At 55.0% G+C, this 27,732-nt stretch overlaps 1 protein-coding gene across 2 annotated transcripts; it reads right to left on the bottom strand.

Moving 5' to 3' along the window:
• Positions 1–35: 35 nt before the first annotated feature.
• On the bottom strand, positions 36–27,732 carry MYH7B (myosin heavy chain 7B). Of its 2 annotated transcripts, XM_027442963.3 has the most exons (43): positions 27,585–27,732; positions 26,679–26,834; positions 25,672–25,775; positions 23,666–23,809; positions 23,405–23,561; positions 23,220–23,247; positions 22,007–22,103; positions 21,119–21,142; positions 19,688–19,780; positions 18,851–18,914; positions 18,635–18,733; positions 17,707–17,810; positions 16,998–17,136; positions 16,037–16,155; positions 15,357–15,506; positions 14,854–15,024; positions 13,992–14,171; positions 13,775–13,907; positions 13,205–13,281; positions 11,549–11,636; positions 10,971–11,088; positions 10,255–10,378; positions 9,623–9,759; positions 8,953–9,208; positions 8,167–8,409; positions 7,621–7,797; positions 7,123–7,268; positions 6,475–6,565; positions 5,471–5,860; positions 4,933–5,059; positions 4,393–4,511; positions 3,967–4,163; positions 3,448–3,797; positions 2,830–2,954; positions 2,444–2,559; positions 2,116–2,308; positions 1,830–2,033; positions 1,619–1,744; positions 1,288–1,458; positions 961–1,065; positions 519–614; positions 244–387; positions 36–161 (listed from the first exon to the last, which is right to left on the bottom strand). In XM_027442963.3, exons 2-43 carry the CDS (start codon positions 26,773–26,775, stop codon positions 153–155), a joined length of 5,832 nt encoding a protein of 1,943 aa, XP_027298764.1. In that variant the 5' UTR covers positions 26,776–26,834; positions 27,585–27,732; the 3' UTR covers positions 36–152. The 2 variants fall into 2 exon arrangements, with proteins under 2 accessions (XP_027298764.1, XP_038021985.1); XM_038166057.1 differs by lacking the exons at positions 21,119–21,142; positions 22,007–22,103; positions 23,666–23,809; ... (1 more) ...; positions 26,679–26,834; positions 27,585–27,732 and having other exon boundaries at positions 23,405–23,517.

The raw sequence follows: 27,732 nt of genomic DNA on the forward strand, positions 1-27,732 counted from the left end.
AGCCCCAGTACCCATCACAGACACAAAGGAGCCGCTCCTGGCAGAGCTACGTTTATTCACTCAGAGCAAAGCTGGCGGTGGCTGTTGCAGCCATTGGCCTCCGAGGTGCCGCGGGTGGCTGGGGACAGGCAGGGCAGGCAGCCCGGCTCCTGCTACTCGTGCTGGTGGAAAACAGGAGGGTGTTGGCAGCGCTGTGCAGCCGCTCCCCTGGCTGCCTGGGGGGGCTGCAGGGCCGAACCTTACCTTGGAGGTGAGCGTGATCGCCTCCCTGGTGCGGGCGCGCAGTTTGTTGACCTGCGTCTCGGCGATGTCGGCCCGCTCCTCGGCATCATCCAGCTCGTGCTGCACCTTGCGGTACTTCACCAGGTTGGAGTTGGCTTGCTGCTCCTGGGGGCCGCGGATGGGGTGAGGGGGGTGTGGGGGGCACTCCCCACACCACCCCCAGTGCCAGGCCTCCCAGGCAGCCCCTGGGAAGGCCGGCGCTGCCCGAGGAGAGCCGAGCAGGGACGAGCACTTACCGCCTCCTCGAACTGGCGCTTGTAGCTCTTGACCTTGCTCTGCAGCTTGTCAATCAGGTCCTGCATCCGTGTCAGGTTCTTCCGGTCTTCTTCAGTCTGCAAGTGCCCCCGACCCAGTCAGCAGGACCCCGATGCTGGTGCGAGACCCCTCAGCCCTGCTCGGGATGCAGCTGCCCCAGTGCCAGCAGCCCCAGAGGTTCCGGGGCCCTTTGCAGCCACCAACCCCGTGCCATGTGGGCCGACCCCCTTGTGTCCCACGCTCAGCCAAGGAGGTGCCACAAAAGGGGCAGAGGGACACGGAACTGGGGGGATGCTGGAAGAAGCCTGGCCCCTTGCCCTGCAGGTGCTGGGCTGGGGGTTTTGGTTAACGTCAGGGGCAGAGAAAGGGGAGAGCTGGGCCCAGAGGCTGGCGGGGCCTGAGCTGTACCCGCTGCTGCCGTACCTGGTAGGTCAGCTCCTTGATCCGCCGCTCATACTTGCGAATGCCCTTCTGGGCTTCAGCCATCTTCTTCTGCTCCATGTCCAGCTCTCCCTCCAGCTCACGCACCTGTGGGAGGCAGCAGCCAGCTCACGAGCTGCTCCCCAAACAGGGGCACCCAGTGCCAGCCCCAGCCAAGGCCACGCCACGTTCCCAGCTGCAGCTGAGGCTGAGCCACCCCAGGCTTACCAGTCCCTGGGGGTGCCCCTCACGGCACAGCAGGAGGGACGGGGCAGGTCCGGGGCCCTGCAACGCCCACTGTCACCTGGGGGCTGCCCCCTGCCTCCTTACCCTGGCCTCCAGCTTCTGGATCTGCTTCTTGCCCCCCTTGAGAGCAATCTGCTCCGCTTCGTCCAGGCGCATCTGCAGGTCCTTGATGGTCTGCTCCATGTTCTTCTTCATCCGCTCCAGGTGTGCACTTGTGTCCTGCTCCTTCTTCAGCTCCTCTGCCATCATGGCAGCCTGCAAGGCCAGTGCACAAACATCACCCTGAGGCCCGGCAGCCCTGCCAGACACAGGGACTCCATGGAGGAGCTCCGAGACCCTCCCCTCTCCTCCCACCCCCCCCAGCCCTATGAAGGTGCTGGGCACCCTTGCGCCACCATCCCCACCCCGCTCTCACATCCGTGATGGCCTTCTTCGCCTTCTCCTCGGCGTTGCGGCACTCCTGCACGGCGTCCTCCACCTCGCTGCTCAGCTGGGAGATGTCGGTCTCCAGCTTCTTCTTTTGGTTGATCAGCCCCGTGTTCTGCGGGCAGAGACAGGCAGTGCCATGAGGACTGGCCGTGCCAGACGGGCTCCTGGCTCTCGGGGGGCGGTGGGCAGCCCCTCACCTGTGAGTGCAGCAGGTTGACCCTCTCGGTAGCCTCCAGCAGCTCCTGCTCTGCCAGCTTCCTGCTCCTCTCGGCCTGCTCCAGCGCCGCCCGCAGCTCCTCCACCTCCGCCAGCAGCAGGTTGTTGCGGCGCTCCAGGGCGGCCGCCTGCTCCTTCAGGTCATCGTTTTGGCGCTGGGTGTCGTCCAGCTCGATTTGCAGGTCCTGCGGGGCAGCGTGGGGTCAGTGGGGATGGGGGGGGGTGACGGGGGTGGCCCCAAGGCCAGCAGCAGCCCCTCCGCCCAACCTTGATCTGGGCCTGCAGCTGGCGGCCCAGTTTCTGGAACTCGGCGGCCTGGCGGTTGGCGTGGCTCAGCTGGATCTCCATCTCGTTCAGGTCTCCCTCCATCTTCTTCCTCAGCCGGACAGCCTCGTTCTTGGCCCGGGCCTCAGCGTCCAGCGTGGCCTGCATGGAGTCCATGGCCCGCTGGTGGTTGCGCCTGTGGGAGGGACAAAGCATCAGCCCCCTCTGCATGGGGACACCCGGCCTGGGGCAGCCGTGGCCAGAGGTGCTCATCCCATCGTGGCCATAGTGCCAGCTCTGCCCCACAGCGATGGCCCAGCCCCGCACACACCTCAGGTTCTCGAACTCCTCGTCCTTCTCTGCCAACTTTCTGTCTACGTCAGCCTTGATCTGGTTCAGCTCCAGCTGGATGCGCAGCGTCTTGCTCTCCTCATGCTCCAGGGCTCCCTGCAGACAGCAGCAGCTGTGGGAAGGGGCCCCTGGGGAAGTTCTCCGGTCACCCCAGCCCAGAGCTGCGGGGAGCCACCCCAGTGCCTTGCTGAGGTTGCACAGCCCCCATGAGCAGGACCCGGGGTGCACCCTGGCTCTCAGGACTGTCACAGCATCAGAGAGCTGCGAGTTGCTGCTCCAGCACCACCCCACTGGCACTGCAGGGTGGGTCAGGGGCTCTCAGGAGCAGCAGGCACCTGTGAGCATCGGTGGGAAGCACAGACCCACCTCGGCCTCCTCCAGCGCTGCCTGGATATCGCTCTTCTCATTCTCCAGGGCTTTCTTCAGCTTCTCCAGCTCGTGGATGGTTTTGCCACTCATACTGATCTGGTCGGTCAGATCAGCGATTTCCTCTGGCAGGAGCAGAAGGTGTTTGGTCAGAAGCAAGTCTGCAGGGCCAGCCCCACACAAGATTTTCCTATCCCCCCACCCAGGCTGGGCCTACGTCCCCCCAGACCCTCTGGGAGCATCAGTCTGGGTGCTGAGGTTGTGCCTGGGGAATGGGTACTGGCCCCTTTGGTGGGCTCTCCTGCACTCCCCTGCAGCCAGGGTGAAGGAGAGGAAGAGAACATACACCATTTGGAAACAACAGTCAGATGTCCATCTGCCCAGTGTCCCCATGAAGAGGACAGGCCCTGCGCTAGCTTCCCAGAGGGATGCAGTGCCTCACAGCCCAGCCTGAAGGAAATGGGCCACGTGAAGCTTAGCACCAAGGGCTGTTCCCTGCCCAGAAGGACGCCCATCCCACCACACGTCTGTCTCTGGGCTGAGGACATGGGAGCCACAGGCTGCCCGTGCCAGCAGGGCCCCAGGGAGCCTGAGGGGAGAGCGTTAGCCCAACCCTACCCTGCAGGTTCTTGTTCTCCCTCTTGAGGGTCTCCAGGTTGTCCAGAGACTCCTCGTAGGCATTCTTGAGCTTGAAGAGCTCTGTGCTCAGGCTGCGCGATTCCTTCTGTGACGCCTCCAGCTCTGCCTGGGTCTCCTCGTACTTCTGCTTCCACTCAGCCAGGATCCTGTCAAAGTTGCGCTGCTTCTTGTCCAGGGCAGCGCAGGCAGAGTTGGCTCGCTCCAGGTCCACCGAGAGGTCCTCAATCTCTGTCTGCAGCCTGTGCTTGGTCTTCTCCAGCGAGGAGCACTTGGCGTGGGCAGCCTCCACCGCCTCCTCCGCTTCCTGCAGCCGGATGGCCAGCTTCTTCCTGCGGCCAGCAGCAAGGGGTGAGTGCCCCCAGCCCAAACGCCAGCCCACCCTGCTGCTCTGAGGAGGGAAGGCCACGGCCTGCCCAAACAGCCCCAGATCTGGGAAAGATCCATCCCTGAATGGAAACCTGTCACCTGTAAGGAACCTACTCCTGGCGTGAGACTTACTTGGCTTCCTCCAGCTCCTCCGTCCTCTGGATGGCATCTGTCTCGTACTTGGTTCTCCACTGGGCCACCTCTGCATTGGCCTTGGACAAGTTCCTCTGGAGCTCGCTCTTGGCCTCCACCTCCTCCTCATACTGCTCCCGCAGCAGGTCGCAGTCGTGGCGGGAGGCTTGCAGGGCATGGGCCAGGGCGTTCTTGCTCTGAGGAAGGGACAGCTCATGAACGGAGCAGCTCCTGGAGGTGCTGGGGTGCAGGGGTGGGCTGGGGCAGCAGGGGAGGATGTTGTTTTCCCAAGGCTGGGGGCTTGTGCGTGTACTGAGTGTCCCACGTCATCAGTACCAGAAGCTGGCTCACTGTCACACGTGTCCCATCCCCTGACAACTGTGTCACCTGGAGCCACTCAGATCAGCCGTGCCCCAGCAGCCTCACCTTGGTCTCCTCCTCTAGCTGCCTCTTGAGCTCCTCGATGTTCTGTGTGAACGAGGTCTTGCCGCGGCTCAGCTGGTTGATGAACGACTCCTTCTCCTCCAGCAGCCGACTCAGCTCCCCTGGGTTCAGACAGAGCCAAACAGCCACGTTGGGGCCGAGCACCCAGGCATGAGCCCGTGCACAGCCTGTGGCCTTCAGCTGTGTGGAGACCTCCAGCCCCCTGCTGTATCCCCAGTCAGGCAAGCTGGGGCCCATGGGCAGAGGCATCCCCCAGCAGCTAAAGACGAAGCAGGACAGCCAGGAACCCCTCCTTCCGATGCCGGACATCACAGAACGTCCCTCCCAGCACCAGTTGATCAGCATCACTGCAGAAATCCCCTCCCTTGCCAAGCCACACGGCACCTGCAAGGCCTGGCCAGAGGCACAGCATGGACACACGGACACCCCACCCCCTCCCCGCCAGACAGAGCTCCCCCTGATATTTGCAGTTTCCTGACTCAGATGCCCCAGCGCAGGAGCAGCCACACGGCCCCCACCTACCGTTCTCTGTCTGCAGCCTGCCACGCTGTGTGCTCACATCGGTCAGCTGTCGCTGCAGCTCGTCCACTTTGGACTTGGCTTCGCTCAGCTGGTCCTCGTAGGTGCGGCACAGCTTCTCAGCATTGGCCTGCATGCACCAAGCAAGGCCCACGTGAGACCCAGCTCTGCCCCGAGGGGCTCAGTGACTCCATCCCTCTCGGACCTCGCTGCCCTGCTCAGCAAATCCCACGTGCACACGATGCAGAGGAGCCTGGCAGAGCTCTCACGTCTCTGCAGTCACTCTCACAAGCAGTGTCTTCCCCAAATCGTCCAGACTTGAGGAGGACAAGCAAAGCATCCTGCAAGCACTGCCACAGTGGCATAGGGACAAGCTATACTTGTCCTGATGAGGACAAGAGGGCCGTGGCCATGACAAAGAGGACAACAGCCCAAGGGCATGGCCGCACAGAACACACTGCAGCAAACTGCACTGACGCTGGAGTCACAGCTACCTGTTCACAAAGGAGATGAAGCTGCCCTTCGCAGAGCTGGAACCCACCTTGTTCTTGGTGAGGTACTCGATGTTGGACGACAGGTCGTCCACCTCCATCTTCATCTCACTCTTCTCCTTCTCCAGCTTCTGCTTGACGCGCTGCAGGTTGTCGATCTGCTCACTCAGCTCCGCCACGCTGTCTGCGTGCTTCTTCCGCAGGGCAGCCGCCGTGGACTCGTGCTGCAGCGTCGCCTCCTCCAGGTCCCTGCGCAGCTTCAGGAATTCTGCTTCCCGCTTCTTGTTCATCTCCAGCTGTGCAGCCGTTGCTCCGCCGGCCTCCTCCAGGCGCTCGCTCAGCTCCTCCAGCTCCCGGGACACTTCTGCCCGCTGCTTCTCCACCTTGGCCCTAGCAGCACGCTCAGCCTCCAGCTCCTCCTCCAGCTCCTCAATGCGGGCCTGGCAGAGACAGGATGAGGCAGATGCTCCGAGCACCAGCTGAAGTTCCAGCATCTTTGCTCCCCACAACGGAGCAAGGCATCTCCTCTGATGCTGGGGAGCAGCAAGGCACTGGCCCAGAGCAAATGCTTGGGCTGCTTTGGGATTCTCGGAGGCCGGTATGCCCAGTGTCCCCCGGTAGCCTACTTCACTGAGCTGCTGCTCTCCTCTGTACCCTGCCATCAGCATCCAGGCTGATGTTAGCTTCCCATCACTGAGAAGCCTCCATGCCTGTATCTGAGCATCTGTCTCTGCTAGAAGGAAGTCCAACATACTGGATTTGGTCTGGAGAGCTTGGGGACTGTGTTTATGATCTTAGCCTGGATAAAGAGCTACACCCCAGAAACTGTTCCTCATGCTGGTGCTCACCTCATGAGTTCATTCTTTAATCTCTCTGTCCACCACATTTAGAGTGAGGGCTTTCCTTCAACTAACATTGCCAGCTTTTTCATAGTCCCACTGCTGAAGAGATGTCCCCATGCTCAGAGAAGAACCAGCCCGTGCAGATTCCCCCCGCACATTCTGTCTGATGAGAATTCAGGACTCCTGGGCTGTGAGAACACTTCCCACCATACCTGGAGCTCCTTGATCTTCTTCTGCAGCTGGGCCTCAATCACTTGCTGATCTTCAATCCTCGAATTCAGCTGACTCATTTCAAAGTCTTTCCTGTAGGGAGAGAAGGCAGAGCCTCTGGTCAGACAAGCACTGTCCCACCAAGACCCTCCAGGTCCTGAAGCCAGAGGAAGATTGTTCCTTGCACTGTGACACCCAGATCCAGAGTCAAAACAAACAAACCCACACAGGAAAGTGCTCGCTAGGGTGAAGAGCAGTGCATGGACTGCTCTGAAGGAGGCTTGGAGCGGCCATGCTGGCAGACAGCCTGGCTCTGAGGTTTTCCCTGGGATCCCCCTCGGTACTGTTCTACAGATCCCCACCTAGAACTGGACATGAGGTCCCAGCTCTGCGTTAGGATCCTGCCAGACAAGTTTGTACAGAGGATGAGCTATAGCACCATGATCTGTTCGTCTGTGCAGCTGAGTTCCTCAGGAGAGCAACTCCCATGTCAACTCTGCTTAGTGCCCGGAAAAACTAAGCCCATTTGCTTGGACTGCTCCAAGCCACATCCCAGCACGCCCTGCAGAGAGCACGTGTCCGCTGGGTTTAGCAGCAGGCAGTGGCCTGGCAGGGTAAGAACATAGCCCCAGTACTTGTCACTCACTCACTTTTTGAGTTTCTCCTCCAGTTGCTGTTTGTCATTCTCCAGATCCATTATGGACTCCTGTGTCAACTTCAGGTCTCCTTCAAGCTTCCTCTTAGCTCTTTCCAGGTCCATGCGGATTTTCTTTTCTTGTTCGAGAGAGCTTTCGAGCTGGAGAATGAAGGGAGACAGGCTAGGGAGGGAAAGGACCCCTGGTAGCCACTGACCTTCCCCTTGTCCATTGCTGTGGGAACTTCACCCAGCCCTGAGGGTCACAGCTGTTTCCCAGTTAGACTCCAGTTCCATGCCCTCAGCCCAGGACCCATGGACTACATGGGGTCCTCTGGGTTCCTCGTGGTTCAGGGGAAGTTTGTCAATGGGGTTATTTATCACCTGGCCATATTCAACAGGGATCTAATAATGATCACACATTCCAGATCCCACTCAGAGGCAGCCTCTGTGCTCTCCTGGAGATGTGTGACTCAAACCTTTCCCACTTCACTGTCACTGGCCCATGACTCACATCATCCACTTGCTGTTCCAGTTTGACTTTGGCTTTGGTCAGTGTGTTGACCTTGTCTTCCTCAGCCTGCAGGTCATCCAGGGCCTGCTGGTGGGCTTCCTGCAGCGCTTTCTTCTCTTTTGTCAGCTTGGCGATGATCTCATCCAGGGCAGCCATCTCTTCAATCAGGTTTTTAACCTAGATCAATGAAGTCACAAATTGAGTGCATCTTCTCTGAGACAAGCGATGCAAAGCCAGTCCAGCAGCCTGGCCCATGGAGGGCAGGAGTTCACGTTCAGCAGCAGCCAGCTCCTCTCCACTTGGCCAGGCTTCTGCCCAAACCCCAAGTCATTTGCCAATGCACAGAACCGTTTGCTCATTCCACTCCCATGCAATAAGGCAGGATACTGGAGAAATGGTTTCGCCCTCTCCCACATATTTTTGCCCTCTGCCCAGCCTCACCTCCCTCACACCAGCAGCCTCGTCCCCAGGGATTCTCTTTTGTGCCCCCACAAGCACTGAGGCCCCGTGGCAATGAGGCTGTTCTCTGCAGAAAGGGCTACTGACCTTGTTCTCCGTGGCATGCTTCTCCTTCTCCACCTTGGCCAGTGTGATCTCCAGGTCATCGATGTCTTTCTTGAGCTCTGCACACTCATCCTCCAGCTTGCGCTTCTTGGCAGTGAGGTCTGAGTTCATCTCCTCCTCGTCCTCCAGACGCTCTGTAAGCTCCTTCACCTTGGCCTCCAGCTGGATCTTGGACTTGATCAGCAGGTCGCAGCGCTCCTCCGCATCCGCCAGGTTGTCTTGCTCCTAAGACAGGCAAAGGAGAGCAGGTGCTCACCCACTGCCCCAAGAGCATACCCGCAGGATCAGCCACACTGCCCTGGCTAAGGGTCAAGCTCTCCTTGTGGAAGGGGCAGAGCAAACTCGAGGTGCTCAGGCGTATCAGGAGATCCATGCCAGACCATGGGACAACTAACACTGACTGGGGTGAAGAGCTAATGGCAACCAAATGTTTCCAGAAGCAGGAGACACTGGCCTGACACTTTGTGACACAGAAATGCCACCAATTAGCCACAACTGAGAGAGCAAACATTCCCATCCCTCCCACCTCCACATGACAATATCACCCTTTCCAAAGCCAGGGGACCATGAATTCCCATAAGACAGTGAGTCTGTGATGTAGCTTCAGGTTTCCACTGAGACCAACGCTGCACTTCAAACAGATTGTGGCAATGAGTGGGCCTCAGAACTGCAAGAGGCTGAAGGAGGGATCTGGTGCTCTCTGCTCCTTCGCCCACCCAAGGACCCTGCACTGTCTGTGTGCTGCCAGGCACACGGTGAGGCACTCACTGCTTGCAGCTGCAGAGCCAGGTCATTCTTCTCCTGGATCATGGAGACCTGCTTCTCTTCCAGCTCCTTCCTCTTAGCCTCTGACTTCTCCAGAGCCTCCTTCAGCTTCTGGAACTCCTCCTTGAGGTTGGACATTTCCTTCTCAGTCTGGGCAGACTTGAGTAAAGGCTTGATCTTGAAAAACAGCTTCATCCAGGACCAGTTCTTAACAGCATTGAAGGCCCGGATGTTCCACTGGATAGTGTAGAGGGCTTCTCTGCAGGGATACAAGCACAGCATCGTCATTGTGTAGATTCCCATCCTCACTGCAGCAGACCCCTAGCTTTGGCAGGATTTTGGAGATGGTTTTGTTCCCCACCAAGTGGCAGAGAGCTGCATAAATGGCACGCTGTCAGCACACTGTAGTGGCCTCGGTGGGATGAGTGGTGTAGCCTGGCTGCCACTTCTCCTCCATCTGCATCTCACTGAATCCTTCCAGTGGAAACCAAATTTCCCCAGCCCAGATACAGCGACCGGTGACTGTCCCTGTCAGGCCTGTGCTGGACCCTGCAGGTCCGCCTCCATCCCTTCCATTCCCACCCACAGCCAAGACCCACAAACCAAACCCACTGAAACACAGAGGGAACAAGAAGAGGTGCTCACAAAGCTCTGCCTCCCCCCAAAACTCTACCTCCTGCTGATGATCTTCTGATACTCAATGCGCATGAGGTGCCCACGGATCCTGGCCTGCAGCATGGTCAGGATCTTGGCCAGACGCTCATCTCGCATCTCTTCCAGCAAGCCCAGCAAACCAGCCTTGAAAAACACCTGCAGGCAAGGGCATGAGAACAGAGTCAATGGCACAGAGGACAGAGCTCAGGGGTGACCTGTCAGACAGGGCTACAAAACATGACCCGAAGCAGGGATACACGGAGCAGAAGGAACATGCCCTGCATGGGCAGGCACCCACGCTCTGAACTGGTTGAAGATTCACCCACACAGGACACAGAAACAGCCAGGCACCAGATCTCCTGGCCCCGTGCCCTTCCCTTCACGTCGCCCAGCAGGGACTGGCCACTGTGTTGGATGATACAAGCTCAGGCAGCAGTGACCTTCTGCTCAGACCTGTTTCTGCCCAGCCTGCTTCTCCCCCTGCCCTCCTCAGTCCCTTCAGGGGCCACACTCAGCCCACAGAGCATCCAGAGCTTCAGCAGAGCTGTGGTCAGGCAGAGAGCAGGCTGGGCAGTGACAGCGAGCTGGGGTTACAGAGAGACAGGAGCCACAAGGTCTCCCTCTCGAGGACCAGCAGTTGCCCGACCTCACCTTGGTGTGACCAAACTTGTACTGGGAGTGATCCAGATCCAGGGAGCTCAGCAGTTTCTCTGTGGCCTTCCTGCTGTCCACGAACTTGTCATCGGGAATGGCTGCTGGGTTCAGGATACGGTAGCTGCAGGCACAGAGCAGAGGGACGGCATGCAAGAGAACCCTAGCACAGACCTGACAACTCTGTCACTGTCCCTGTGCCATGCCAGTTTCCCTGGGAGCTGTCACTGCAGTGTGTGCTGGAGCTCCAGCTGAAGCACGGGCTTTACTGCAGAGCAGAGCCCAGGGATCCCAGCATGAATTAGTCCCTGTACCCAAGGGGGGCTGTGCAGGAGAAGGTCGCTGGCCTCACCTGGCCTGGGCCAGACCCAGCCCAAGCAGGGTGGATGGAATCAGGCTGGACAATGACAAGGATTCCAAGTGCAAAGGGAAATCAGAACCAGGATCAGAGGTCCTGAGCCTGGCCACCATCCACCCGACCAGCCCTGCATGCAACATCTTAAAACACAGCAACCCTGCTGTATCATCAGGCCAGGCATCAATCTACCCCTGACTGGCTCCCCAGAGCCACCAGCAGAGCTGTCCTGAGCTGTGCACACCCTGTGCTGGTGGCTCACGGCAGCCGGGCACAAGCTGAGGGGCAAGTCAGAGCCACGGCAGCCTGCTTCCCCCCAGAACACGTGCTGGCAGCTGGCGAGGGGAGAGGAGGCAATTACCGCTGCTTGAAGTCTGCGTAGAGGATCCTGTTGGGGAATCCCTTGCGGCAGATGCGGATACCTTCCAGGACACCGTTACAGCGCAGCTGGTGCAGCACCAGGAAGGCATCCATGGCTCCTAGGGGGGAGAGCAGGGATGGGGCAGGGGCTCAGCCCAAGCAGATGGGGAAGTGCAGCTGCACCACGGGCCTGAGCTCTGCAAACAGCCTCTGTTTTTGAGCAGGGGTGTTAACCCATCTATGATGAGCACTGGTGCTGCAGCCTAGGCCCCAAAGGATGGAATTTGGTCTGAAAGATTCATCCGTGCCCGGTGCCAGACAGGCACAAGGCAGCCCAACTGCCAGCACAGAGCCCAGCTGGGAGCCTGGCAAAACTCTTGTTCCCCAGTAAAAGAGACTGGGAAGGGGCACGGTGGTTTCCACACAGACATGGGGCCAGGGCTCAGCAGCAGCAGAACTGCTGCGAGGAAAGGTTTGGGGAGCTGGTGGGTGCAGGAGTTGGGCAGGACACCCTGCCAGCTGCTGTGCAGGGCTGTCACCCGAAGGACCTGCCAGGCCGCTCTCTTGTGCCGTGCCTACCTGGGGTCTTTGTCTCATTGGGGATGATGCAGCGGACAAAATGGGGCTGAGTGGAGCGCAGGTTGGTCATCAGCTTGTTAAGATTCTCCTGTAGGGCAGACATGGGGGATGAGGCATGAGGTGATGCCTCTGCCCCTACAACACTTCTCTCCAGCACATTCTCCCCACGGGAGAGGAGGGATTTCCTCCTGCTTCGCTGCTCTCAGTGCTGCTCTGCTACCCGGACATCCCCCGCCCCACAGCAGCACCACTTCTGCCAGGCTGGGTGCAGCAGCAGAGAGGACTGGGCTGGCAGCCGTGCCGATAGGAACCTGCTGGTTTTGCTATGCCAGAGAGGAGCCAGATGCTTCGCCAGTATTTGTAAGTAAAATTTGGCTACAGGGAAGAGCCAGGAACACAGGACTGAGCACAGTTCTGGCATACGCCTCTGCTGGTGTCCACCAGCCTCCCTTCAGCACCCTGCAAGCCCAGTGCTGGCATCCACGCTGCCTGCAGCCCCCATCTCATCTTGTTTTCCCTGTACCCCACAGTGCTGCCCATGCCCTTTGGCTGTGACAGGGCCCTGCCGAGCCAGCCTGGGCCTTCTGCATCCTGCCAGCCAGCTTTGTCCCAGGTCTGGCTCATGGGGGTTGCTCTGTGAACGTCTGCTTCAAGGCCTGTGTGCCCTGCAGGGACTGTGGGATTGGGTCTCTGGGATTAGAGCCCTGCAGAGCACCATCATAGGCCCTGAATCCTGGGATGACTCCTGGCTCTACGTTTTCTTGCAGAAAAGACGTCTGCATCTCTGGTCTTTCCAGGCTGCCTTTCCCTCCTCAGAGGCTCAGCCTATCCAGGACCTGCTCTGGAAAGCCTCAGTGTGGGGCAACTTCTCACCACAGACACCTTCCCCAAGGTCTGTGGCTTGTCTGGAAGGAAGAAAATCATGTTTCCCTGGACAGGGCTGGGTCAGGGACCTTGCCCTCAGGAAACAACTTGGCTACCAGAGCTGTCAGTGGACCTATTAGAAATGCTGCCCTCTTTGAACCATAAAGTTGTCACAGCAGGACTCAGCTTTGGGCTCACAGATACCCCTGAGCTGTTTTTCAGCTGCTTAAGCTCTGGGGTGGACAAATAACTCCTGTTCTGAGCATGGGATCAGGGGTGTGAGCTATCCTGAGCTGTCACATAGCTCTCCCTGAACAGAGAGCCGCCTGCTCAGAGACCCGTAAGATGCTCCTCCATTTTCTTCTGCCCAAAGGCTGGCCTTCCCGCCGACAAGAATGAGGAGAGAAGTAGCACAGACTTAAAGTGATGTTCATGTAATACATTATCTAAACATCACTACAAGTCTTAACTGCCGCTCTCTCAAAGGCGAAGGAGCTGCTGGGCAGCACAGGCATCACGCGGGCAGCAGCAGCACCAGCCCCAGCCTCGTGTCCTTCCCTAGCAGCACGGGGACAGGGCCTCTGCCAGGACCAGAGCCAACCTTTGCCAGGGGCAAGAAGATATTCAGGAGCTTTTGCCTAGCCAAGACAACTCTCTGGAGGCCTTGGGGTTCTTCAAGGCCCAGGAGTTGGTGTGTAAGGTACCCTGGAGTCTCGGAAGGGAAGTGGGATTGATACTGGGATGCTCTGAACACGCTTCCCTCGTGGGTTTGGATGAGGGCCAGGCTCTTACCTTGTGTAGCTGGGACACTGTTTGGAAGGAAGCTGCCTTCTTACGTTTCTCCTTGGTCCCCGGCTTGTGAGGTTCCTCTGTAGGGTTGAGATATTGATTAATTACATGACCAAACATGCAATTAATGACAAATAATGACTTGTCAGCTTGCTTTGGAGGACTCAGGAGCACCTCCAAGCAAACCTGCAATGAAAATATCAGTGAAATGCTCACAGCCCCTGCTCTCTGTAAAGCGGAGATGGCAGCACCACACTGCAGAGCAAAGCCTTGGACTGCCAAAAACTCCTCCCACAGCACCCAGCTCTGGGTAACAGGGCTGCCCTTCACACAACCCATGTTACCTCTGGCAGGGCCACCAGGACAGCACTGCACAGGCTCAGCCTGGTCTTGCCCACCCGCCTGAAGCCCCTAGGCCAGCTCTGCTCCTCCAGAGCTGATGCGGGTCTTGCCTTTGCCCAGGCTGCTAGGTGCAGGAATGCTGCACTCACAGCTGGGGGTGTGCATGATAGGGTTTTGCTGTAAAAGGAGGGAGGGAGGAACAGCTAGAAGGAGGATAAAGTTGTTCCTCACCTGAAGTGGAGCCCACATAGTTCTCGTAAAGGGAGGCCAGGAGCTTGTTTTGGGATTTTTGAAAGACAGACACCACTGTCTCATTCAGGGGATCCTTGTTTTTGTCCAGCCACCCAATGATGTTGTAGGGCACCTGTCAGAAAACGAGAGAGGCAAAGGTAAGCACGGCTGTGCAGGAGGAGTGCGAGTGCTGCAGAAGAGCTGACAAGGGACGTACCACACCAGCATAGTGCACCAGCTCAAAGTGGGCCTCGTATTTCCGCTTCTTATCCGGACGGGGCTTCTGGAAGTTGGGTGATTTCCCAATGTGGTTGTCGTAGAGCTTAGCTTTGAACGACATGTCAGAGGCTTTTGGGAACATGCACTCCTCTTCAAGGATGGACAAGATTCCCAGTGGCTGTAGGAAAAAGGTGGTATAAAGACGTCTGAGTTCAGTGCTGCCAGGTGCCATCCCAGTACAGGGGATTCTCTGTGCTCCTGGGCAAGGCGAGGCAAGGTCTGACCCAGGAGGTCCTGTCCTCCTTCAGACAAATAGTGCAGGACATCTACCATGGGGCAAGCTCTCACTGCTCCTCTGGTGTACCTCAGGCTGCATGGTCTGCTGCCATTTGCCAGCCTGTCAGAGTGGGACTGGCCAGGCATGGGGCTTGCCCAGATCCATTCTATTGCAGGGGAGGCCCTCTCCTGCCCCTTTCCAAAAAAAGGTGGGTTTCCTCCATAAAAGGTTTCCAAAATTTAATACAAGCTTCTCTGAATCAGTAAACACCCCAATGAGAAGCAATGAGGGTGGGGAAAAGGGGGCAGAGATAACTGTTCTCTGGAGGAAAAGGCCCCACCAGGCTCACCAGTGAGTAGGAACAGAATTGCCATGGTTTTACAACACCAAAATTTGTCTCAAAAAGGGTCTAATGAGCTGCAGGTTCAGTTATAAATGCAGGCAAAACAAAGTTGTGCACTTGCTACTGACTGGGAGAGGGACTTGTCTCATTTTTGGTAGCAGAGCACCTCTCACTGTTTCAGCCTTTGCAAACAAGCTGCCTACCAGAAATACCAATTTTGTGACCTGGCTCATGCTTTACCTTCTCAATCAGGTCGATGCAAGCCTGCAGGTCCAGGCCAAAGTCAATGAAGACCCATTCAATGCCTTCCTTCTTGTATTCTTCTTGCTCCAGAACAAACATGTGGTGGTTGAAGAATTGCTGCAACTTCTCGTTGGTGAAGTTGATACACAGCTGCTCAAAGCTGTTGAACTGCAAGAACAAAACCAACCTGCTTCAGCAGGAGGAGCTCCAGAGGTGAACGGAGTCATTGTTCTGCTTTGTCTGGGTGTGAAGAGCAATCTGTGCTAGGATCAGCTGGATTGCTATGTGAACAAGTAGCCAGGAGCTCACTGGAGATGGGCCCACAGCAATGTTAGAACAGTAGTAGTAAGCTACTTGTTTATTCTAGACAAATGAATTCATGCAAGAGCTCTTTTTGTTATCAAGGCCAACAGTTTCCTGGAGGAAAGCTGTCGGACACCAGGGGACCTAGCTGTGTCATTACCACATTCCCCTGATTGCAGAGGGCCTACAGAACTCACATCAAAGATCTCGAAGCCTGCAATGTCCAGTACTCCGATGAAGAACTGTCTGGCCAGCTTGGTGTCTAGGGTCTTGTTGATCCGAGTCACCAACCACTTGAACATACGATCGTAGGTGGCTTTAGCCAGGGCTCCCACAGCATAGACAACCTGCCGAGGCAAACAGAGCCGAGGTCATGAGCACTCATGTTTCTCCCTGATTTTGTAGGGAATAGGCTGCAGAAGAGAGCTCCATCCGTGCCAGGTCTAGATTCCTAGCTCTGATGTGGCCGACAGGATGCATTTTTGCTGCATTTAAGTTTCCCACAAGATCAGTGATTCGGATGAGATTTCTGTCAGAGCTGAACTCTTCATGGGATTGGAACTGACTCTGAAGCAGACCCATAGAATTTGGATTTCTTCTGGCTGTGATCCAGCCCACATTGCAAAGACACTGAACTGAAACTCCATCCCTGGTTAACACCCAAAATTTTCTGCCAGCCCTGCCACCAAATTTTCTAGCAACTAAAAGCCAGTAACTGTAGACACATTTTGTTATGGCACTCTGGAGTCTCTTCCCAAACCCAAGAGAGTGAACTGAAGCACGATGCACCCTGTACAGAAAACATTACACAACAGACCTGACCACAGAGGAGACACATACCAGTATGAGCAGGGAGCCTGTGTCCTGGCACACCCACCTGTTCCACATTCTGACCTTTGGTCACGTATTCATTGCCCACTTTCACACGAGGATGGAGCAATCCCTTGATGAGGTCAGCTGAGCTGATTCCCATGAGGTAGGCAGCTTTGTCAGCACCTGAAAAACAATTGGAAGGCATGAGGAAGCCAGCAAGTAAGCCATGAAAAAAATATATATTACCAGCTCTTCTGCTGATCAACACTAACTATATCATTTTATCCACTTGCTTCATAATCTGCTCCAGTCTCTGTATTGTGATTTCCTGCTTTGGGTATCACATTTTACTTTTAAAGTCTGGACCTCCTGCCTGAGAAGTCAGAGTTTGTTGGAGATAGCCTTAATAGACCTGCTGCCCCCAGTATGGTTTCCAGTCTTCTTATCTGTGAATCTCTACGCATTTTCCTGTGGGAGCTTGGATTCCCATGCGGAAAATTTCAACTGATCAGATGAAAAGTGATTTTCTTGCTTATCTTTCATAGACTCTTTATAGTAGATTGTAGCAAGAAAAACAGCTCTGTAGGGAAATAATTTCTACTAGATCACAATCTTCAATTACCAGGTAGCAGCAGAATCTTGTGTTCACATTTCTGGTGAGCAAGGGCATGAGAACACTGAAGAAGGTGAAGTACTGGCAGGTTTCTTGACGTCTGTCACAACTCTGTGATGGGCTGTGGCTGAAATGGGTCTGATGCAAATGAGAACATCTACTTCTTGCAAGGGTCTGTCCCCAAAAATGCCTGCTTATAGACAAACCCCTCTGTGTACCCAAAGTAAGTCCTAAGACCTACTGCTAGGGATCTGACTGCTAGGGATTGTGATCATGGACCTTCACAGACCAGGCCAGGGGTGTTATCACAGTCTGCTCTCAGAGAGTTTTGCATGTAAAGGCCACACTGGGTGTCAAGTATCATGGAGAAGAAAAAACAAACAAACAACAACAAAAAAAAGTCAACACCTACTTTCAGTGCCGTCAGCCTCTGCCTGCTCCTCCCGCTGCTTTTGCTTGAACTTCATGTTGCCAAAGTGCATGATGGCGCCCACTATTTTATAGGAGCCGTACTTCTCATCATTGCTGAAGCCCAAGATATCCATGGCATGCTGAGGAGAGACAAAGCAGCATAAACAGGACAAAGTCATGGATCTGAGATAAGGTTTGGTGCTCCTACTGCCTCCTAAGGTGCTCTCCCCGTCCTGAGGCTCTACTGGCTGAGTGGTGCAGGATGCTCTAGTTGGTGGGCACCTAGCTGAGTAATCCTGCTCCACAGGGTTTCAAATGTGAATTCAACTTTCCCAAGATCCATCTGAAAGCAAAAAGACCAACCTAGCATCCACAGCTAGGTTTTCTGAGTTGAGGTCTAGGGACCATATTTCTCATTTTTTCATGGGAGCTCTGTGAAGTGCTTATGCACCACAGGCGCTTCTTACTGCAGAGACCTCCTGTCCCTTCTGTGCCTGGAAGAGGCTGTTCACAGGGGATCAGTCACCCTGCCATTTCTTGTAGGCTCACAGCACATGCAGAGCAACTGCCAATGAACCAGAAGGAGCCCACAGCTAATTTAGAGAGGGACAGAGAAAACGCAGGACATGTCCTTATGAGTGTGGTTGTGAGGCCGTGCCCTCCCTAAGGCCCCCACTTCTGGTTCTGTGGCATGAAGGAAGCGCACGTACATCTGTCGCCATGAGTTCCTCGCCATCATCCAGGTTGTCCACGGTTGTTACGCCCTGAGAGCAGAAGTGGTAGTCGTAGGGGTTGAGGGAGAGCAGCAGCATATCTGTATGGGAGGAGACATGCAAGGGGTGAGGCCAGACTGAGATGAATCTGGGTGAAAGAGGGGTAACACTGGATGTAGATGAAGAGGTGAGGCCACAGTGGCCTCAACTAGATGGCACCAACCAGTGGGACAATCTCTGCACGCCCAGGCAGGCCCTCATATGGGTCAGTCCCTTCTGTGATGTTCCTCCTGGTTGCTATCTTGGGAGATGGCTTGGCGGTAGACTGATTTAGAAGTGGCCATCCATGCCCTTGTGACCACCAGATAAGATTACTGCTCAGCACAGCTCTCCAGAACTACCTAATAAGGTATCGTACTGGAGCCAGCAGCAGGCTCAAGAGCCTGCAGCCAAAAGACTGACCACCCCAGGGCATCGTGCCAGCCATCCTTCTGCAGTGGACAAAGGTTTCCTGTGCACTGTGCAACCTGGCACCTGGAGGGCAGGGCTGCCCAGAGCACGAGAGTGGCCCCAGGGCAAATTCAGGGTCAGTTGAGACTGTCCTGGGGAACACATTTAGGATATGTCTGCCCTGCTCCCAGACAGTTGCAGAAAGGGCTTTAATTTTCAGACCAAAGTGACTGGTTTCTCAGTCTGTGAAGATAAAGGATGCCAGAGTAGACAACATCTTAAAATCCCTTCTACCGTGAATTATCCAGCAACCCTACAGTCCTGCACAGCCATCAATGCATTTGAGGGCCATACCTGCATGGTGAGCTGGGTTTGCTCAGCTCTGTGGAGAGCAGGACCCTGACAACATAGTTCTTTCTGGCTGTTTTCAAGCTGCCACACTGTAAAGGCTATGCTGCAACTTTTGCTGCCTTACCTTGCAGCTCTGGTTTCTTCCCAGAGAGGATCTGGTAGTAGATGTGGTAGCTTCGCTCTTTGGGTTGCTGGAAAATCACTCTTGATTTTTCCAGAAGATCTAGAAGCAAATAGGGCAGAGGGGTTAAAGGAGGGCTTGCTTTTCCCTGGAGCTGACCAAGCATCAGCAGAAATAGTGAGAAAGAAATCCCTGCTGCAGCTGGCACGTGTTACTCACAGATGTCGATGTCTGCAGAGGCCAGCTTCCCTGAGGGGCCAAAATGGATGCGGATGAACTTGCCCTGAAAAACGTTTACAAGGAGGTAAGCACTGGGCTTGGCTACACAGGCACGATTCCAGGCAGCTCCTAGAAACCTCAGATAGCTACAGGACACTGGTAATTCCCCACTTCTTAGGTTTCTGCTGATGCCAGGCAAATAACTGTGCTCAGTGAGGGATAGGTTGGTGAAGTTCTCTTGTTTGTAATGTGCTGAGGGTCAGTCAGTATTGCCTAGGTCTTTAAACACTGGGTAGGCAGAAATTCCACTCACAGCAGATAAATCCCTGTCCTCAGGCCTGTTCCTCCCGCGGGGCAGTATGACACTGAGCCTGTCCACAGCCTCCTGTTCATCGTGTGCTGGGCAACCTCAGCCCCTGAGCCCCTCCTTTCCTCTCCAGGCACACAAATAGCCATCAAAGCCACCTGTGGTCAATGAGCTCCACATCCCAGTGCAGACCCAGGCTGGGCTTAGCAAAAGGGCTGATACTGCTTGGAAGTGGCATGCCTGTCTGCCCCAACTGCAGCACTCCAATCTGTGCTTTCTGGCCCCTCAGCTTTGGTCTTGTAAGGGACTTGACTGCAGCCCCAGGCCGTGACACAGGCAATTCACACGGACCCACTGCGCTGATTTAGCCAGCAGAAGCCTGGCCCTAGCAGACCAACCCCACTAGAGGAAGAGCTAGGTGGCTGCTCTGCAGCTAGATACTCCACTGAACAAAAGCACAAATATCACAGATGATGCATTCAGTTACATAAATGCTGCACATCAGCACCCCGTCTTCCTCCGACACTTACAAAACGCGAGGAGTTGTCATTTCTTATGGTTTTGGCATTGCCAAAAGCTTCCATAGCTGGGTTAGCCTCAATGATTTGATCTTCGAGGGTGCCCTGGAAAACAAAACCAAAGGTTGTGTCAGCTCCCGCCCAGCTGGAGGGGATCTGTCACCAATGTTGCAGGGAAAGGGAGCATGAGGCTCCTTGTCCCGTCTGCGTGCTATGCTCATTAATTGTCTTTAGAGCCTGCTGCTTCTGAGGCCTCTCCTTTTCTCATGAGGGGATGCAGCTGGATTTAGGGGCAGAAGAGCTGGGTTTTGCAGCAAAGTTCTCTCTGAGATTCTCCTTGCCTAAACTCGCCTCTCTGCACAAGGTCCTTAGCCCCTTTCCTGGGCTGCTGCAATGTGCAAACCAAGAGCAAGCACACATTGCCACCACGACAGTCTGAAGCATTTCAGGCTCTTTGCCAGGCATTTCCCCTTCCACCAAACCAAAGTCTTGGAGAGTTCCAGTCACAGCAAATTGCAAGTAAACAGATGCAGAAAAGAAGCTTGGCTCCCTGTGCTAACAAAATGCACAGCAGGGCCACAGCGTGATGGGGACACATTGCAGGTCCCAGCTGGTGTCATCTTCTGAACTCTCTGGAGCTCTTTGGAGAAAACCCCAATATTTATCTCCCCATAACCTTGTTTTTCTATTCATGTTTCATACACATAGTTCAAAAAGACAGAGAAAGTCACCACCTAACACGGACAAAGCAGGAAAAGAATTAGAAGAGAGAGAGAGAGACTCCTGCCAAGCCACATGAAGGACAGTGGGGTCTGACAACAGCAGCAGAGTTTGGTAGCACTGGCACCTGCAGGATTTGTCAGGAGAGAGCCTTTCAGTGCCCGCTCCCTGACACCATGACAGCTCACAGCACCTTCCTGCTGGGGGTGAAACACCAGCTCTGGGCTTCCAAGGCTGGAGCCGTGACTGGTCCCCACCTCTAGCAGCTCCAGGCATTTAAAGGGCAAAAGAGACAGGGAGCTGTTGTGAATCACGGCTTTACTAGCAGACTATCTTGTCTCTTGGATATCCTTTGATCTATTTAAATCTAATCTCATCAAAAATTGCCTGCGAGATGCCAGGGGGGCTGCCCCATGGGCTGCCCTAGAACCACAGCCTCAGTCCTCCAACTAGCTGGCTCTTAGTACCAGTTTTCCTGAGCCTCAAGTATTAACAAGCGTCTCCCACCCAACAGGGCATGAAGGCAGCTGGCCATGTGCATCAGCTAAAGCCACCCCTCAGTGCTGGATGGAGAAGCTGGGGGCCAAGGGCACTGAACTGAGCTGCTGAAATGGCTGAGCCAGGACTGCTGCCCCACATTGGCACTCCCCGCTGTCCTGCTGGAGCTCTGGTGCAGCTGAACTCTGCCCTCAGCGTTAAAGATTAAGAGTCCATAACACTTACCCCAGTTTTAGTGGCAAGAGTTGCCTAGAGAAAAGAAAGAAAATTGTCTTTAGAATCTGGAAAAGCCAAGCAAGAGCCACAAGAAGCATGGTCAGAAAAGCAGGACACGGCCACTTAGTGTCAAAAACGGTCCAAGAAAAAATGGGAGGATTAAATTTTTTAAGATATGCCAAAAACTTGTTAAATAGATTAGCTCAAGAAAATGAAGAAATGCATCAAAAAGCAAGAAGAGTTAAATCCAAACCCAAAGAAGAGTAAAGAAAATAATGCTGAAGTATGGCTTATCTGATACCTAAAGCAGCCAGTTTGCTTCTGTAAGGGGAAAGCAGGCTGGAGCCTCAACATGTCAAGAAGAAATAAGCAATTGCAAGAGCAGCTCAAAAATAACCAGCACCAAAGAAATGCAAGAATCAAAACAAAAGCAAGAAAAGCACAAGGTAGAAAAGGGTCAAGATGAACAAAAGAGAAAAATAAAAAGGAGAAAAGGACGAAAAGCAAGGCTTAAAAGAGACAAGGTGGGTAATGGCAGCTTTACTCCATTTCTTTAATGGTCCTTAAGAAGATCTGTGGCGTGTGGAAGAAGGAAGAGAAGATGAAGAGGGCATCTAACGCACCTCTTCCAGGCTGCTCAGTCTGAGCAGCCACTTAAAAAAACATCCATTCCCCCTTGAGCAAGATTGTTTCAAGCCTTGCTTGTTCAAAAGTCAGGGAAAAGCCAAGCCCTGGGTGGGTCAGACCAAAACACGCTTCCAAATGCAAAAAGTTGGGGGAAGAAAAAAAAAAAAAGTAAAAAGAAGAAAGAGGGAAGGGGAAAAAAAGGAAAAAGAAAGGAAAAAAAAAAAAGGAAGGAACAAAACAGCAAGAATTTCTTTCAAAAGAGGGTCTTACTAATTTCTTGCCCGGTGTGTCGCCCAAGGCTGCGACAATGGCAAAGTACTGAATGACCCGCTTGGTGTTTACAGTCTTACCAGCACCAGATTCTCCGCTTAGAGTAACAGAAATACACAGATCAAGGACATGAGGCAAAGAACAGGCAAAAAAAAAAACTTCAAACAGAGACCCTGCCAACCTGCCGGGGCTGCCCAGCCACCCCACGCATCATGCTAGGTAGGAGAAGCGGAGCACCAGGGAGAGACGGGGCTACCAACTTGCCATCCTGGGCAGCAGTTTTCGAGGCGAGGGCGAACGTGGTGTCCTTTGGGCCCCCGCAGAGGCAAGCAAAACCCTGCTCCGCGTCCTCCGGAGCAAACCCACCGCCAACCTGGGTTTTGCCTGCCTCTGCTGCGGGGCCGCACACAGCCGGCTGTCAGGGGGTGCCAGCAGACACCGAGGCGGTGCCGAGCTTTGTCTGGCGGGCACGAAGCCCTCGCCCCGGGGCTTCAGCTGTCCCGGATCAGCGCGGGGCCGTGTGCTGGCTGGTTTCAGCACGCCCCGCTTTGTTGGGGGAGCTTGGAGACAGCCAGGGTGCTGCAGTGGGGCCGATCTTGCCCAGGCTGTGCCCACGCGGGGGCTGATGAGCGTAGGGCCTGGCTGGCTGGCCGGCTGCACAGGCCCGCTGAGCTCATCCCTATAGATAGCCGCTCCCCTATTGTAATCCCAGATGACAAAGAGCGGGGGGAGCTGGGGAGCGCAGCGCCGCAGGACCAGAGCCAAGCATCTCTCCTCAGCCCCTGCGTTACCTAATTAGGCTATGGCCGAGGCTAAAAATGTCCGTGGCTCCTGGCAGCGGCCGGGGGTCCTTTAGAGTCCTTTATATAGCCCTTATCTATATGTCACTTGAAATTAACCTGGCCTGCATCCTCCCACATCGCCCGCCACCCCTCCACCTGCCGATGCCGCCATCTCCCCCCTGGCCTCAGCCTCCATCTCTGCCTGCCATGGTCCAGGGACGGGCGCCGGTGGGCGGCCGGGGAGCCCGGTGGCAGCTGTTGGGGTGCGGGGCAGCCTGGCACTGTCACCTGGCGTGGGATGGGCTGACAGCTGCCGGGGTGGGGGTGCGAGGTGCTGGGGGCCCTGCTGGGGCAGGGGGTGCTGCTGGTGAGGGCAGCCGGATGGTGGCTGGGGGTGAGATGGGGGGTGGGAGGCGCAGGGAGAGACTTACGTGATGAGCATGGACTGGTTCTCTCGGTCTGCAAGGGAAGGAGCAGGCAGTCAGTGGGGATGCCCGAGGGTTTTGCCCACTCCACCATTTTCACCCCCCCAAGGCTGGCGGCAGTGCCCCCCTCCTCATCCCTCAGCCTTCCCCCCCAGCCCCACGGCCGCCATGGTGCCCAGCGAGCCCCTTACTGCGCAGCATGTCGTTGTAGGCGTTGTCAGCGATGGAGTAGATGTGAGGGGGGGCCTCGGAGCGCCGCTTCCCCTTGTAGGCCGCCACCACGGGCGCGGTGTAGACGGGCAGCCACTTGTAGGGGTTGATGGTGACGCAGAAGAGCCCTGAGTAGGTCTGCGGGCAGGAAGGGGGCGGCTGAGGCGCAGGGGAGCCCCGGCACCCCTTTCCCTCATGGTGGGGTGAGGGTGGCGGGGTCCCCCCGGGTGGTGGTGGCTTACGTAGATCATCCAGTGGGAGTAGCGGCGCTTGAGGTTGTAGAGCACGGAGGCCTCGTTGAGGTGCGTCAGCATGGCCATGTCCTCAATCATGTCAAACTTGGGGGGGTTCATGGGCTGCACCTCGTCCTCCTTCACCACCCGCGTCTGCCACAGCAAGGATGGGGGCGTTGGGGCTGGCTCCAGGGCACCCTCTCCCCCAGACCAACGGGCTGCCCTCCATTTTGGGGTGGCAGGGTGGTGGCACCCCAGGCTGGGAGGAGTAGCCCCAATCCTGTCCCTCCCCAGGGACACAGCTGAGGAGGGCTCCAAGCCTGGGGGCACCAAGATGCCACCCCCCAACCTCCAACCCTTCATTGCCCCAGCTTCCCCATGGAGACATTGCCCTGCAGGTGCCACCTCCCTCTGCCCTCCCAGAGGTGCCACCGGGATGGCCACACACGGGACAGGGGAAATGGCACTGCACTGGCCCCGCGAGGTGCTCAGCACCCCTCAGCCCACCAGAGGGGTCTCTGGTTATTTGGGCAAACAGCTGAAACGAGACCCCACCACTTCTAGCTGGGTCTATTTAATCCCGTAAATCCAAGCCCTGGGGAACTATTGCCTTACATATCTGTATGCAAGGCGCTGGATTTAGCAAATGGGCTTGTTAGTGCATGTGAAACAATATCTTTCAAAGAGATTCTTTTTCTTTCAGGTATTGAGCATGTGATGTTAAAAGGTGTTAGGTGTTAAAAGCCAGAAAGTGAATAGAAGAACGAGGGTGGAGTTTCTCTCTTGAAACTGTTTCTGTTGGAACCCTGGAGCCAGTGGCAGCAGGTATAGCTTGTATAGCTTGAGATTTTGCAAATCCATGACAAATTGAAAAAATAGTTTCAAGAGGGAATGGCAAAAAGGGTTTGGAAACTCTTTTGTTTGCATAATCTGAAGATCTCGAACCAGAGCATTTTAAACAGCAAAATAAACCTTTCAAACTGACACCCTCCTCCACTGTAAATTATCTGTCATGGAGGGAAAATTTCATGGAAGAAGAAAAATTTCCCCAATTTCGGACAAAAATCTTTTTAAAACCTTTACACTTTTCATAGACAAGTGCATACACTTCAATTGGGCAGACATGAGCACTTCTCAGTGTCATTAAGACTAGGCAAGAAATAAAAACATCGACGTCTATCATTTACTGCCGGGCCAGCACCTTGTTCTCTTCCCCATTTTACACCAGTGCAAGTCTCTGCACAGCAGCAGCGCTGCATGGGCATGCAACTCCCACAGCTGAGAAGGGAATATTAATTAAGCCCATTTGTGGCTATTCATAATGGATGTTATCTGGAGAAATACCAGCTGACGGCTGCCTGCTTTGCCTTCCCCCCACTGCTGCAGAGCTGGAGCTGCACTGCCCCAGCCCGCCGGCCTCAGCCCTGCTCCCCAGGGCAGCGGTGGGAGCAGCCACTGGGCTGCGGGAGGGAGCACAGGGCGCAGAATCAGCCCCTCAGTGCCCAACACCACCCTAGCATTTGGCAAAGAACAATTTTTCAGTCATGTTCATGCAGCAAGTGGCACGATGACGGCCCCCGTACAGTTGTTCTTTGCTTGTTCCCCCAACACCGCTGTCTCTGCTGCAAATTCAGGCTAAAACAAGCAGGACTTGGCTCCTTACCTCTGGTTTCAACCTTCAAGGTTGGCAAAGCAACAGTTCAGCAGCACACGGGGCTGTGCTGGAGTCGGCCCACTGTCCCATCCACCCATCTCACCCGGTAAATTGGGTTCGAAAGCAGCCCCTCGGCGGGGGGATGCTGAACGGTTGGCATGCTCAGAAAGTCGTTGTCCTATGTGTGCCGACACACGGCGGTGTGACAAACAGCACGGCCAGCCCTCAGGGGACAACTGACTGCTGAGCATGGATGGGCTCTCAGGGAGAGCCTGGCTAGGTCCAGACGTGATCTTGTCACGCGTATCCCCCCTCTGCACACACTTGCTGGCTCTCGGAAAAGGAAAGGTATTTTGCTTACTTGCTTATCTTTGGTTTCCACAGTGACTTTGCCACCGGAGCTTTCTTTGATTTCCACTTCAACGTAAGCTTCTTTCTCATCTGGGATCCAAGCACGCTTCTTTCCTAGAGGGGGGGAAGAAGGAAAGGAAAGGAAAGGAAAGGAAAGGAAAGGAAAGGAAAGGAAAGGAAAGGAAAGGAAAGGAAAGGAAAGGAAAGGAAAGGAAAGGAAAGGAAAGGAAAGGAAAGGAAAGGAAAGGAAAGGAAAGGAAAGGAAAGGAAAGGAAAGGAAAGGAAAGGAAAGGAAAGGAAAGGAAAGGAAAGGAAAGGAAAGGAAAGGAAAGGAAAGGAAAGGAAAGGAAAGGAAAGGAAAGGAAAGGAAAGGAAAGGAAAGGAAAGGAAAGGAAAGGAAAGGAAAGGAAAGGAAAAAAAATATTGAAAGTGTCAACTGAAAGCTGCATCAATGCAGTCTGATAACATGGCAGGACAGTGATTATTCCTTCCTACACTCTTGGTCATAGGAGTGGGGATTTATTTGCCTTTTCCATGTTTGGCAGCTGTTTAATTTGCCTGGATCAACTTTTGGTGTGACAGAAGTCTGCTGCTTCCCATGTGCTTGCAGTCAAACTCTAATAAAAAAGAAAGGTGAGAGGAAGCAAAAACAAAACCAAAAAAACCCTCTCCTGGTTTGTAGTGCCCAGAAGTGTGGGATAGAGCGGGTTGCCTCAGAGCAAGCTCTGCACAACTCCAAAATGAAATGGAGCTGGAGAAGGCTTTGCCATCACCATTCCCTCAGCCCATCTTCCCCAGCCCTTCTGCCCTTCAGGACCAGGGGAAATGATGGGCCAACTCCTCCCGCACCTCAGAAGAGAAGGGGACAGTCAGAAACCTTCTGAGATCCTCCAGGGTGCTGGGGGCAATTCTGCAGCACCTGCAACACCCTGAGAAACAGCCCTGGGGAAGGGATGGGGACAATCTCCAAGGAGAGCCACGGCCATGGGTTCCTTGGGGCTGTGTCTTGGGGCTTACCATCAAATGGGATCGTCTGAAGCTTCAGCTGCTCTGTGTAGCTTTTCCGGAGGTATTCAGCAGCCTCCCCAAACTCGCTCATGTCCAGCATAGACATCTTGCCTGGTTGGAGGAGGACTTGCCAACAGCAAAGGAAGAGTGAACAACACCTGAATGCTGACAAGAGGGAAGGGGCAAGAAGTCAGTGCACAGAGAAGGCATCCACCGCTGGGCTGCTAACCCAGAGGAACAGTCACCAAAAGTCCTTTTAATTTTAGACAGTGAGAGAAGACAGCGACAATACTAGCTAATAATAACCTTAATAACAACACAATCACCGAACACCTCCTGCTGCTGCTATCAGTCTCGCACTACAAGTCCCAGCTATGTGAGCCTGCATCGCCCTGGTATCAAAATCATTCGCATTTAGGGCTTGACCAGAGATCATCAGCAGCACCCCTTTTCTTGATAAGCCCAGCTAAGAGCTATTGCAGCTCTGCAGACCTGCTGGAGCCCTGGTGCTCTGCACAAAGCCTCTGCAAAGACCCGTGTCCGTGCTGCAGAGCAGTATTGCAAGACAATAAAAGCAAGACCGGAGGCATTATCCCTTGGAAGAGCCCTTCTAGAGGACGGCGCTGACAGCTGCTTGGAAAGGCACTTTTATGACACTGCTTTCTAACATCCATCTAACGCAGTGTCCCACGGCACGACACCGAAACGCCGCTGCTGCCACGAACGCGCCCAGTGCAAAGTCGGTAAAGTGCACAAACTTTGGCAAAGTGCACAAACCGTAGCAAAAATACTCCTGATTCGGGTCCGTCCCACCCTGTGCCAGCCCCTGTCTCCCAGGAACACCCGCCCTGCGGAGGTGAAGCGGGTTAGTAGCAGAGGAGAAGCATGCACACAGCCGTGCTCTTTATTACTAACCTTGCTGATAGGACTGAGCGGCTGCGTGCGTGCCGCAAAGCCCCTTTTTATTGTGTCTGTCAAGGTCAGAGTGGGAAAAGATATGTCAGAAATTCCCATGTGTCATGTCCACACAGCTCCATTGGTGCTGCTGTCCCACTGCCCGGAG

The sequence above is a fragment of the Anas platyrhynchos genome, chromosome 21, assembly GCF_047663525.1.
Source record: "Anas platyrhynchos isolate ZD024472 breed Pekin duck chromosome 21, IASCAAS_PekinDuck_T2T, whole genome shotgun sequence".
Lineage (NCBI taxonomy): Eukaryota > Metazoa > Chordata > Aves > Anseriformes > Anatidae > Anas > Anas platyrhynchos.

What these genes read in the sequence shown, in the direction of transcription:
- MYH7B (XM_027442963.3), bottom strand. Translation starts at nt 26,775, where the DNA reads ATGTCTATGCTGGACATGAGCGAGTTTGGGGAGGCTGCTGAATACCTC. An exon ending in CAGGCTTCGAGATCTTTGAT is followed by an intron (nt 15,025 to 15,356) that starts GTGAGTTCTGTA and finishes TTGTTCTTGCAG; the next exon opens with TTCAACAGCTTTGAGCAGCT. An exon ending in GAGGAGTTCGAGAACCTGAG is followed by an intron (nt 2,309 to 2,443) that starts GTGTGTGCGGGG and finishes TCCCTCCCACAG; the next exon opens with GCGCAACCACCAGCGGGCCA.